A 12,936-nucleotide genomic window follows, 5' to 3' on the forward strand; every position below is an offset into this window, starting at 1 on the left:
AGCTTTTTCTCTCATGAAGCCCCAGGGCCGTGCCCGTGTGGGCCCATGCCTTAAGACGGCACTGGGCCTACATTGTTGGCAAACGTCACAAAAATTCCCAATTATGAAAAAATTGGTAAAGGGCGGGAAAAAAGGGTGTGCTCTAAATCACAGTTGAAAATACATTTTGCAAAAATAAAGCATTGAACATGACAAATATTTGAGATGAATATATTATATTCACAGGAATAATTACCATAATTTGATTTGCAAGTTATGAAAATCACTTTTATTCTTGATTTCAACAAAGAATAAATGTTCAAGAGAGATTTGGTGGAAAGGAGACATTTTCATGAAAAGGTCAGGATGGCCGAAATGCTTGAAAATATAGGAATATTCCATAAAATATAGGTCATATGGTCATCATGGAAAATGCTAGTTGCAAACTTTACTTTTTATTAGTTTATCTTGTCTCAATCTTACACAATTGACCAATATTCGTCCGTTTGTGACTGTTACACACTGGTCACCTTTCGCTGCTGGAGTCTATTAGATCGGGACACAGTTTGGAGCCGATTCCAAACGTTGGTAATAATAATTTTGCATATGAAGAAGTCACCTTCAAATATCGGCAATCAATGGAGCATTAAAAGAAGCTCAAAAGATCTCCTCTCATTTGATTTCCCATATTTGGATATATGACGTACTCACCATATAGTTGTTGTCCGTTTATGGATAGAGTCCTTCCCTTGCTCTCGTTCTTGTCAATGCCGTCATCATAATGTTGCATTCTTCAGCATCTTAGCAAGGGTGTGTGCGGACTGTCACTTTTCTCTGTCACCCAAATCAGGCTATTTTTTTAAAACTCCTACAATTTCTCTCAGTTTTTCAAATCCACTGTTCGTGAGTATAATTTCTAATGCAATCAATTTCCGTCACGGCATCGATTTTTGTTGAAAATCTTATTAGTTATCTATATATATGGTCACATAGGTGTGGCTTTCATATTTTGTGTTCGCTGTGTTGGAAAATGTTCGTGTTGGTCAAGTTTGTTTATTTGAGCGTTCTCAATGAAATTAATTTTTTATAATACATTTCAGTCAAATAAGAAGCAATCAACATGTCGAGTCGCAAAGCTAAAGGTCGTGCAACCACCAAGAAACGTGCTCAACGAGCTACTTCAAATGTCTTTGCGATGTTTGACCAAGCCCAAATTCAGGAGTTCAAAGAAGCATTCAACATGATTGATCAAAATCGGGATGGATTCATTGATAAAGATGATTTGCACGATATGCTAGCCTCGTTAGGTATTTGAATTTTCTACTTAATTTATATGTTTATTATTATTACAGTCCACTCCTTTATCTGAATCACAAATAATGATATCATTCAGGTGTTATCACTTTTGCGAAGGAACCAATATCGTATCAAAAACAAATTGTTTAAACTAGTTATCAAAACTTCGGATAATGTTATAAATTTTTTTTCTTCCAAAATTTTTTTTGCTCATTCTGAAGCTAAAGTTTAACCAAACTTTAGATATAACATATCCAAACTTTACTTTCCCTGTAAGTTATGGATATTAGGCTGCAGGATGCAAGAAAGTGTTATCTCCCCACCCTCCGTTGAAAAAATATTTCCATACTTGATGTCATGAGCAGTCTGTAGCAGGGTTTGCAAGTTTTTGACGCATGGCAGTTTTGACGATTTAAACCAGTGATTTCCAATGTGGGCTATGGAATGTTCCTGGTAGGCAGTAGAAACTACGGGTATAACATAGGATCCTATGGGTTAGATTGCGTTTGGGGGCGATGGGACAAAAAAGGTTGGGAAACTATGGTTTAAACTATCACGTCAAAAACCTCAAATATTGCTTTTTAATATGAAAATTCCTATTAGAAATACACACGTTAATTGCATGTAATGTTTAAGTGACTGTTATGCAAAGAATAAATACTTAACCTTTTAACTGCCAATATTCCTGATTGGAAACATGTTTTATTAATCAGAAAAAAAAAATTGTTTATGAAAGCACTTGATTTTTTTCCCCTGAAGGTCTGAGATTCCAAACTTGATTTGTTAAATAAAAATAATCATTTCAACTTGGATGCTATCAATTTAATTTTTTTAATCGCCTATTTTTAACCGTTTAAAGGGCAAATTATGAACAAAGTCACTTGTTTTGAAATTTGGAATTCAGGGTTCTTTTGCATGCCTATATATAGATCAACTTTGAAATTTGAAGAAAAAAAAAAGTTTTACTTTTTAATGATGTTCCATAAATGGAACATTATGCCATGTTCCATATTATGGAGAGGTGAAAGCAGAAACTGGTATCGCCTATATTATCATGGTTATTTGTTTCTGAAGTACAGTTATCACATGAACATTTCTATTTTCTACTACAAATTCAAATTCGTAACACACTGGTTTTTTTAACATAAAAATGAATGCAGAAAATTCGGAATTTTTTCTAATGCCCTTGATAAAAGAAGCAAAACATATATATTTGATGACCCCGTTTGTCACATTGGTAGCATTTATACATAGTGTTTTTTTGGCAAACCACACACTGTCCTTGTATCGCAGACACAATATAATGGCCATCAAATGATCTGATATCTTTTTTTCAGTTGGCAACATCCACCTGGATAAATAATTAACATCTCCTTCGTTCGTAGAATATACATTGTCACTTCTCTTTGGAATTCCAAATGCGAAATAAGATCTGTTTCTCCCAACTCTGAATCAATTATCCAACGTGCTATAATGGTCATATGCCAAATCTTTTCCAATGGAATCCAGAGCCCAGGTTTTGATTGGATTCTAGAAAGAATTTTTTTTATCCCATGCAATAGTTTTTTTTGGATTGCTCAAAACTGTCTTGCTTTTTTTTTAAACTTGAGTGTTGCACTTACTTTTTGCTCCTTTTTTCTATCCTACATCTTTTGAAGAACAGGTTTCAGGAGTTTTCTAACACATCATCCTTGTTGTTGCGAAATTATCTAGCATTTCACATACATCAGTTGGAACTGTTGATACTAGATCATTTTCAACAATATCAGCTTCATCCGTGATGTTCCCATTTTCCTTAGCATGTAATTGGCATATATCTACGTCCTCTAATTCGGAATCTGAAAGAGTTTCTAAATATCTTACAGCTTCTTCTAATGCGAGATATCTTTTTGACATGGTTACACTCAGCTGAACACAACAAGACTATCTATGATTGTCGAACTCGGTTTGATTAGTCTGCAGTTCGCTAAAACATACATTTCTAAGAATGCAAGAATAAAAACGTACTCACCCAATATAAACAATCCACCCCAGAAAGCACTCTGTGTCATATTACCCAGAATCAATCCCTATACACATGTCAAATGATAACACCCTGGGGTTTGAACAGGAAAATTGAAGCAGCACACTGCACATTAGATATCCCTAGAATCCCGCTCTCTTGAAAGGCCAGTGTTCCATAAATGAAACATGCATATTTGAATGCATGGAGTCATTAAATGTTTAACAGTACAAAGAAACTAGGCCTATCTGATTTACTTTGATATATTAAGTGGTACAAACACACAAAATTTTCAATTTATTTAAAAATTGAAATTTTGACAAATTTTTATCGAAATAAGAAAAAAATACCCCAAAAAATCAAATTTGGAAATTCTGTCAAAAATATATCAACCTGGTGTTTCTGAATTTATTTCAAAAAATACTTACTATATACGTTCAGAAACTGGAAATGTTTGAATAAATTTTTATCTGATATTTTTGTAAATGAAAACTGTTCCATTTATGGAACATTGGCCTTTATCAGTTAAGGAAGAATAAAATTTTTTTGCTTTTTAATTTTAATGTTTCTGTGAACATGGGAGTGTCCAGAAAACATACAGGAAAAGTTTTAGATTGATATGTCTAAATTGAGGGATCAGAATGGGAAAATGGAAGGAAAAACTATAAAAATCAATATCAATCTGGTAGGTAAAAGCTTAATATTGTAAAATAAATGTTTACACTCCACAGAATTATTTTGGACAATGTTTTTTTTTCTTATAACATGCATTTTGAATAGAGCATAGCATAAAAGCTAAAGGAAAAACTATAAACTATTTGATATTCTTCAATTCAAGATAATTCTTTACCTTCTAAAATTTATTTGACTGCTTATATATGTGTATAGATATAAACATCTGCTGTACTCTTTTTATACAAAATTTTAAAAAGTTCTTTTACACCATATATGTAATGCTGATTTCTGTTATTAAATTATCTAGATAACCACTGATCCCCAAAGCAGAATGTGCCAAAATGTGTGACGTACGTCACAGAACAACCAGTGCTGTTGCAGAACAATTTGGAAGAATTTTAAGAATAGTGTAGAAAAACGCTATTATGTATATGCGAATTTTTACCGCAGAACATTTTCAGTCAGCTGAGGGTTCATTGCAGAACATCGCAAAACATTCTGCTTTGGGGCCACTGATACTTAAAGCAATATCCTTATTGTGCGTAACATTGAAATATATCTAGCAATCAAAATACTAAATTGTAGGACTAAAATGCCCTTTAATTTGGCAGTGCTGGCTTGTATACGATGCTTAGAAACTCCTGTTATTAAACTCCACTTATTCTTAATGCAAAAGTAAAAATAACTAAGTTTGATTATGATATGGTATATTTACTAGCATTTATAATGCAATGGTTTTCCAATTGAAGCTAAACATGTAAAACAATGCTTTAGGTATCAAGTCCCACAGCTCTGCTTTGATTCAAAATCCTCTTTAGAACTCTTTATTTTCATGGTCCCAACTCTGAGTAATTCTCATCAAGATTTCCCGTTTAAAGCGTTTTCCCACTTACAATGTTTTTGTGATGGGTTTTTTTAAATCATAAACGGGGTCCACTGTAATTAAAAGTTAAGCACACATTTATATATTTACTAATAAATCAATATATAAATTCTCTTCTAATTGATTTTCCCATTACGTTATAAAAACCTTAGTTCCTTCAGCAATATCTTGTGATTAAACTTAAAGCAAATGATATTATGACACTTATCGTCTTCACACTTATTTATTTATTTAATACCACGCTACAGAAAACAATCCAATTACAGCAAGGTATGACCGAAACATTGTAAATATAATAAAATCAAACAGAATAGAATGCAATACACAGATATGAAACATATAAAAAAAAACACAAACACTAGTCAATACCAAATAATTAAAATAAAGGTCTGGATAAAATCACCGGATCAATTAAAAATGAAAATAAATAAAAACACACGAGACGATTAAAAAAAAATGAAAAATGAATAAACAAAAAAAAGTAAATATTTAACAGTCAAATACAAGAAATCACTATTTAAATATATATTAAAAAAAAAAAAAAAATCGCTGATCAATCGGAAAGAAGAAGCTCTTTGAATTTACCAATAGGAGTCGCAAATATATCAAATTCATCAGGTAAGCTATTATACAAAATCTGTTAATAGCACAAGACATACCAATCAATGTCCTAAAGTGAGCTACATAGAATAATTTATTTGACCTTGTGTTGTACCGTGTGACCAAGAATCCAATTTTTGATAACAGAAAAGAACAATCGACATTACCATTAACCAACTTCCAGAAAAATTTCAAAAGTATGAAATTTGAAAAAGTATGAGATATTCTGATTCCCTCTATTCATGTAAATCTTTGCGAAGCAATTCCCTGGTGGAATGATTTTCTTTTCCCTCCCTGATGGTCCACCACTCTGATCTATCACCTTAACTGACACGTATTTTCACACCTGCATATGGGAGCTATGTCAGATTTGTACTGATTAAACTTCAGAGTACTTGTGTGTGTGTGCCCCCAGCATTTGGCATGTTTTATGTTCAGTTTGTGGGGGGGGGTGCATATCTCTCCAGGGCAGCAACTAGTTACTTTCTCAAACGGGGCAAACACGTATTTTGGTGCCCCCAGTGTAATGTCAAAGAAGCAGTTATAAATGGTGAATTCAGCATTCCCCCTCTCTCCCCAGTTGCGGCCCTGAATCTATCCCCTAAATTGGTGAAATCCATGGATTTAAAATTTAATGTATACATATTTGTGTTGTAGGTCTGTGTGATCGTCGTGGCAACCAGAGCTTTTTTCAAAAGCTCTGGAAAGCTTTTTCAAAAGCCAACTAAAAATTGGAAACCTTAAAAAATCATATTTTTAGCCGATTACCACAGCATAATTAAGGGTTCCAAATCTGAATTTTCACCAAAGGCGAAATCTGAGAGGAGTACGGTGACTCGTGTCTCCCCCTCCCCCCCAAGATCAAAAATTAAAAACATTTTTGTCGAAAATTAAAATATTGGGAAAAAATACATTCTTATACTATCCTGTTAATTAAACATTTTTTTGAGTGTTAGTGACCCACAATTTCTGTGGAAGAAATCCTCGTGTCCCTCCAAAAGCTGATTCTGCATACACTCATGATTTTCATGATACGAAACGGTGACTACCGCATAGCAGCTAGATGAAAAAATTGGATATTCAAGATAGTTTTTGGATTCGTTTTTTTCCTCAATGATTTTGGAAAAAATTTTAAAATTTAAATAGGCGTTCCAATCCTTTATTTAAAAAAAAAATGCTCACATTCACAATCTTGTAAGAAAAAGGTGAATTTATGGCATATTGATGCCGTCTTTGAATGCTGGTAGATAGGTCACAAAAGTACAGTAATTTTCTGTATGTAATCGAAGGGGAGGAAACCCGTGGGGGATAGAAACTACGAAATTTGAAAATTTTGTATATGGCCTCTCATTCAGAGATGCAACCATGTATCCGTTATCTTATTCTTCAACAACTCGCGTGTATATCAATATAATATAATACTGTAAAATGCTTCATTTGTACTTTGAAGTAGTTAAACTACTTTTTCAAGGTCATATGATCATGATAGACAGTAGAAGAAGAAAAAAGAAAAGGTTTGGGACGTTTTTTCTCTACTTTTTCTTCTTGGAACTAGGACAACGCATCCTTGGGAGACCCGTGAACTAAATTTTTATGCATCCTTTTCTAAAATTCTGGTTATTTGATACACTATTGTGCATCAGTGGCATCTCTGATGCTTATCCATGGTCTGCATAGGAGTCGTATTTGAACAAAATAACTTTAAAACAAAATTGTCATGTGGCCATCCACATCCCAATTTTACTGTTGCTTCGAGATTTGGTCTAATTTTTTCGGACTTGCATGTTTGTAAACCGAATCAATTTTTGTTGTTTGTAAACCAAATTGTATGCAAACAGACATTTGTAAACCACAGAGGGTTGACTATAAACAAATTTGGGTTAGGAATAATAATGCCAAATAATAAGAAAATGTTAAACAGAATAATTTTCTTTGACATTAACAAAGGACTGACTCTTGTTTATTGTACCTCAAACTCCAAATAGGCATCAAACCTTCAATTTTTTTTTCCCATATTCGTGCGAAATAAAAACTGGCATCTGCAGATAGTGGAAGAAAACAGCCAAAATACTGGCTCATTTGGTGTTTTGAATCCTGTTTATGTATGGATAGGCCTATGGTCATTTTGAATTAGGCAGGAACATCTGAAGCTAAAAAAAATGTGATTCTTGGATTACTTCAGCATGTTTTAGTTTTTATATTGACTGAATCTTTAGAATATGAAAAAGGTGATGGGGGGGGGGGGCAATTAATTCTGGCGTCATTTATTCCCATTTTCTGCCATCACTGTAGCTAGGTGATATATATATTTTTATTTCCTTCATTTCAACAAATTTGTGAAATTTATTCTCAACTTCACGAAATTTGCTTCTTTTAAAGCATTTTTAAATCTCATTTGTTGTAGGTTAAAAATTCTTGTTCAGAAAGAATAATAAAATAACAAAATGGTAATTTTTAAGTTTTCAAAATGAAATTGACTTGTTACTTATATTAGAGTATACCTTTTGAACCTAAAATAATTTACTATTGACCAAAAATCATAAGATCTGTCACTTTATATCCTACTGAAAAGATGGTGCAAAGACATCCTTGGACGTACTTTGAACATTTCCTTTGAATCTTTCACTGATCCGCACAGGTTTGTGCAACATTATTTTTTTATGGCTCTTTTTTGTACTGTTTTTATTTTTTGGTCTGTTTTTACTTTTATTTTACTGTTGAAACTTCATTGCAGAAAATATACTTTACTCCTTTATGATACTCTGAATAGATTGCAACAATAAGTTCTATTATACATATTGTTTGTCTTGATGGGTGCTATCCCCTTCCAATTTCTTCTAAGCAGTTTACAAATATCCTGTATAGGTTGTCATATTTTTCTACGATATATTGCAGAAATGTTTGCCTTCATATTTTTATCTGACATTTTTAAGGTAAAAATCCAGATGACAATGCTTTGGATGGAATGATGAATGAAGCTCCCGGACCTATAAATTTCACTATGTTCTTGACTCTGTTTGGTGAACGATTGCAGGGAACAGATCCTGAAGAAGTGATTAAAAATGCTTTTGCTTGTTTTGACGAAGAAAACAGCGGTGTCATAAATGAAGAACGTTTGCGGGAACTTTTGACTACAATGGGCGATCGTTTCACTGATGAAGATGTAAGTTTGTTCCTTTGTGTCCATTTACTTGAATTGTTATATTATTTCATTACATTTGTTTGATATAAATTTGTTTTTATAGAATTATAACAATGCTTTATTAGTTAGAAGTGTGGAATATATACGGAGAAGGGGGAAATTACCAAGAAGCCCAACGGCCCTTACTGGCAATCACAAATTACAATTTGGTATGAATCATGTAGGCAAATAAATAAAAAGATGAAAAATTAAAAAAATATGTGTGTACAGAAAAGAAAAAACAAAACTAAACACAGTATGAATTGATAGGTCATGGTGGTCACAGGCATGTGGTGATGATATTCCGATTGTAGAAAAAGAAAGGGAATGTTTATTTTTATACAAATACAAATACAACGCCACAACAGGCAAAATGCCCAACGAGGTGGCTGATAAAAAGATGCCCATAAAAATATGGTTGTCATATGTTTCAAAAATACAGCAACCCAATTAAAAATGCAATTAACACAAATTACAAACAATATATACACATGATAAAATATTATACAATGCCCATAAAGAATACTTATGGTTGTCTCATTCTAAGAATGGATAGCTTCTCGATTTACCCCAACATGTTTATCGTATTTCTTTTTAAACGTGTCAATTGTGTTACAATTTACTACCTCCGGGGGTAAGCTATTCCATTTATTAACAACCCTATTGGAGAAAAATTCCCTGCGATTTCCCTTTTATGTTAATTCCCTTTTATGTTAATTCCCTTATATATGTTAAAATATGTTAAAATTCCCTTTTAATGTTCAGTAGGTCCAAATGTAGTAAAGCCAGGTTTTCCTAGGAGCAGGCTTTCTGCTGCGCGTCCAGCATGAAAACTGTGATTGGTCAAAAAATCTGAATTTCAGGTTTTTAACCAATCAGTGTTTTCACACTGCACAGTAATTATACTCCTAGGAAAACCCGGCTTAAAGGAGAAAAATTAAGATTATTTATTAGCATTTTAATTTTTTTTGTTTTTAAGGCTAGTAATGAAGTATTGTTAAGGAGTGTTGATTAGGCAAAGACTTATAGAATTTAGTGACTTGTTTCTGTTTTCATTATAATTCTTTCTTATATTATTGTGCCTTCAAATACTACAACCCAATGTGTTCCTTCTTTTTATGCATGCAGACCAATTTTTTCTGTATGCCTTCAAGGCAGTTTGTCATATCATCATAGGGATTTTGCAAGCTCTTTAACAGTGTGCAGCCATACACATCATGTAGCTTAGAGGGAACATTGCTACAACCCATGTATGAGAATTTTATTCATTATCAAAATGTGCATATCGTAAGTTTTGAATCGACTGCTTTATGCAGGCTTGTTTTTTTCCCAAATTTTTCATTTCCCTCCATTTGATGCTTTTCCTATCTACGCAATATAAATGTTTCAACAGGGGCAGCTTGTGAAGGAGGTGCAGCGGCATGCACCCCCCTTAAAAATTCCAAGTCATTAATTTAATAACTCAAATGGATTTGATACCAACTTAATACCATTGAATTTTTTTCTTCAAATGAATTTGTTAAATTGGAAAAGAAATATTTTCAGAAAGCACTGATCAAAAAAAAGTGTCCTGTAAAGTACAGGTCATATGGTCAAGGTTCGGTGGAGCTTTCCATAGCGAGATGTTGCATTGGTAGAGCATTATTATTTTTGTACTGCATTGATATACAGATAATTTGATAAACAAAAATAACATTTTTGAATTCAGTGCAATACTTTACTATATAATTGTGAATACTTGACTGCATATTTTCACCGATAAATGGCAGTACATATTTTGAAATCTGCACCTCCAGAATATCCGACCATGAGCCGCCACTATTTCAGTAATGTCACTATTCTATCTGTGATGCAACCCAGGTTCTCAATAACCAGAGTCGTTATTGAATGAATTATACAGAGGATTCACATGAATCTTCTTGTGTGTCTTAAATGTCTGGATGTTAAAGTGTGTGTATGAGATTACTGATGTGTACATAAAAATTCGATTTGATGTATTTTTTAATTACTTTAGGCTTGAGCATAATATTGAACCGGAATCAGATATATAAAATTAAAATCCTGTATAATGATAATCTTCTGTAACAATATTACTCTCTAGTCACGATGCATTTTTCATAGTGTTAATATACTCTATAACAACTCCTTTGTGATAAGTTTTTCCTGTCCCTTGAGTGCCATCATATAGGCATTTTACTGTGTATATGTGAGGTTTGTTTAAAAAGTATCCAACTATAATTTTTTGTGTGTAAATCACTGAAGCTAGAAAGATGTAGTTTGGTTCACATATGCAGATAAGCCTGGTGTGCATGTTTCAATGTTTTCCTATGAAATGTTCAAATTGAAAAAAATGGCTACATGTGCATCGGTTGTTAATTGTTCCAGTTTCTTAAGTTAGCACTCAAGTCGTGCAGTGGTAAGATGCTTGTCTTCCATTAAGGTTACTGTCAAGGTCCACTGGTTCAAATCTGGGGAAGAACATAAGAAACAAGTTCTTTACTTATTGAGACTGGGGTGACTAGTGATAGATGGCATCTTCATTTCCCACCCAACTCCACTGATTGGAAATTGTTACATATATATATATATATATATGACCAGAGTTATGTGCAGTAAAGTAGTTTCTCAAGTTCTGGAATTTTTGCTGTATAGACTTTAATCCATTTATTTTCCTGTTTATCTGAAGTAACTGAAAGCAAGACCTCAAACCTTGGCGTCTTCAAAAAAAATCAAACGTTGCTGAAGACAGGAGATCTTGCATTAATTTTACATGAAGATGTCCAGGTTCAGTCATATCCAAAGCATTTTCTATGTATTTTCTTGCATATACCAGGATTAAAAGCACTTTACAAAAATCTAGCATGTTGAAAGCCTATAAAGGAGCAAGGTTTTGCAACTAGTTTCATTTATCGGCAAAACTCGTAACTTCAAAAACTTCAAATTTTAAATACTTACACAAAAATACACAGAGCTTTTTTTTATCACCAATCATTTCCTAAGACCTGGTGTCTTTGGTGGACATTGAGGAAAAAAAGTAGCAAAATTTTCATCTGCAGATTATATGCAAGAAATTATAGTCAATTTCTGTATTCACACACGTCAGTTATTTCTAGATCTTTTCATGGCCATTTAACTTTCAGTTGCACATCAAACAAGTTTATAATAATTTCTATTTCAGGTTGACGAGATGTATAGAGAAGCCCCAATTGATCAGAAAGGCATGTTCAATTATCTGGAATTCACAAGAATTTTGAAACATGGCGCGAAGGATAAAGATGACAAATGACTTTTACCTACCCTGTAATATTGAAGAGTGCAGTTGTGAAGTTGATCCTGAACATAGTAAAAGTGTACTAACAAAATGCCTTTGGGGGAAAAATATTGAATTATATATATATTTTTATGTTTATATTGAAGCACAGCTTTTGCTTTTATGTGAGAGGTCCATCATATAGTTTTTTTCCAAGGTGTTTTTTTTTGTTTTTTTTTGAAAGCTGCTTTTGTACTTTTGTATTTTCTTTTGATATTTTTTTTAATTCAATGATTATAACATCTGAGGTTTTTTTTTCAGTAACAATGTTTTTAAAATTTCTTGTTACATTTCAACCACTTTTGTTATATGCTGTTGAGTTTACTAGCTGGTGTTTTTTGTATGGACCAACTTTTGTGAATGAATTCATAGCATTTTATTAAATGCTTACTTAAGCATCTTTGTAATCAACATTTTGAATATTTTTTTTATATTTTTCTGTAAAATGTTTTTGGAAATTTTTCCTAATTATATATTTATTTATACTTAAAATTATCAGCAGATAAAAGAACTAGATTCACTTAGGAAATATGGTCTCCTGTTATCTAGAATGACTTGCTCCTAACCTCAAAATATTTTCCCTTTTCGATATTTTCATGTTACACATTATTTTTACACTGCTTTTGTCTTGTGATAAATGCAAAGGAAGAAACTTGTCGTTGAGGCAAATTTCAGTTGTGAATATAGATTTCATGATGAAGTGAAATAAAACAACTCAGTGTTCGTGTTCTATTCTGCCTTTGATCAGTTTTTGTATTCTTATTGATTTCAGTAAAGAACAGAAATTCAAGTAAGCTTCGTTAGAAAAACGTGATATTTTTATGAGAAGAGTATGGGAATGTCCTGTAAATTATGAGTTACCCTAGGTTATGCGCAAAAATTTGGTACCGAATTTATTGTTTTTCAGAGAGCTTTTAGCTTAAAAAAATGAAAACAAGGACTTAACTTTAAATGTAAATTTTTTTTTCCCATCTTCCGGATCTGGCATCCCGTCGGACCCTAGAGCCACC

The 12,936-nt window shown here is 32.7% G+C and overlaps 1 protein-coding gene across 1 annotated transcript; it reads left to right on the forward strand.

The window, feature by feature from the left end:
- Positions 1 to 483: 483 nt before the first annotated feature.
- LOC149085073 (myosin regulatory light chain sqh) lies at positions 484 to 12,658 on the forward strand. Its single transcript, XM_089232856.1, has 4 exons — positions 484 to 882; positions 1,080 to 1,286; positions 8,369 to 8,598; positions 11,795 to 12,658. The coding sequence occupies exons 2-4, from the start codon at positions 1,100 to 1,102 to the stop codon at positions 11,900 to 11,902; spliced, it is 525 nt and encodes a 174-aa protein (XP_089088982.1). The 5' UTR covers positions 484 to 882; positions 1,080 to 1,099; the 3' UTR covers positions 11,903 to 12,658.
- Positions 12,659 to 12,936: the final 278 nt, after the last annotated feature.

This window comes from Pholcus phalangioides, unplaced genomic scaffold, assembly GCF_987345545.1.
Source record: "Pholcus phalangioides strain wild (caught in Gottingen) unplaced genomic scaffold, Ppha-v1.0 ptg000007l_1, whole genome shotgun sequence".
NCBI classification, from domain to species: Eukaryota; Metazoa; Arthropoda; class Arachnida; order Araneae; family Pholcidae; genus Pholcus; species Pholcus phalangioides.

Excerpts from the sequence above, each read along its gene's own strand:
- LOC149085073 (XM_089232856.1), top strand. The coding sequence starts at position 1,100 with ATGTCGAGTCGCAAAGCTAAAGGTCGTGCAACCACCAAGAAACGTGCT. Across the intron at positions 1,287-8,368 it reads CGATATGCTAGCCTCGTTAG|GTAAAAATCCAGATGACAAT; the intron begins GTATTTGAATTT and ends GACATTTTTAAG. Across the intron at positions 8,599-11,794 it reads ATCGTTTCACTGATGAAGAT|GTTGACGAGATGTATAGAGA; the intron begins GTAAGTTTGTTC and ends TTTCTATTTCAG.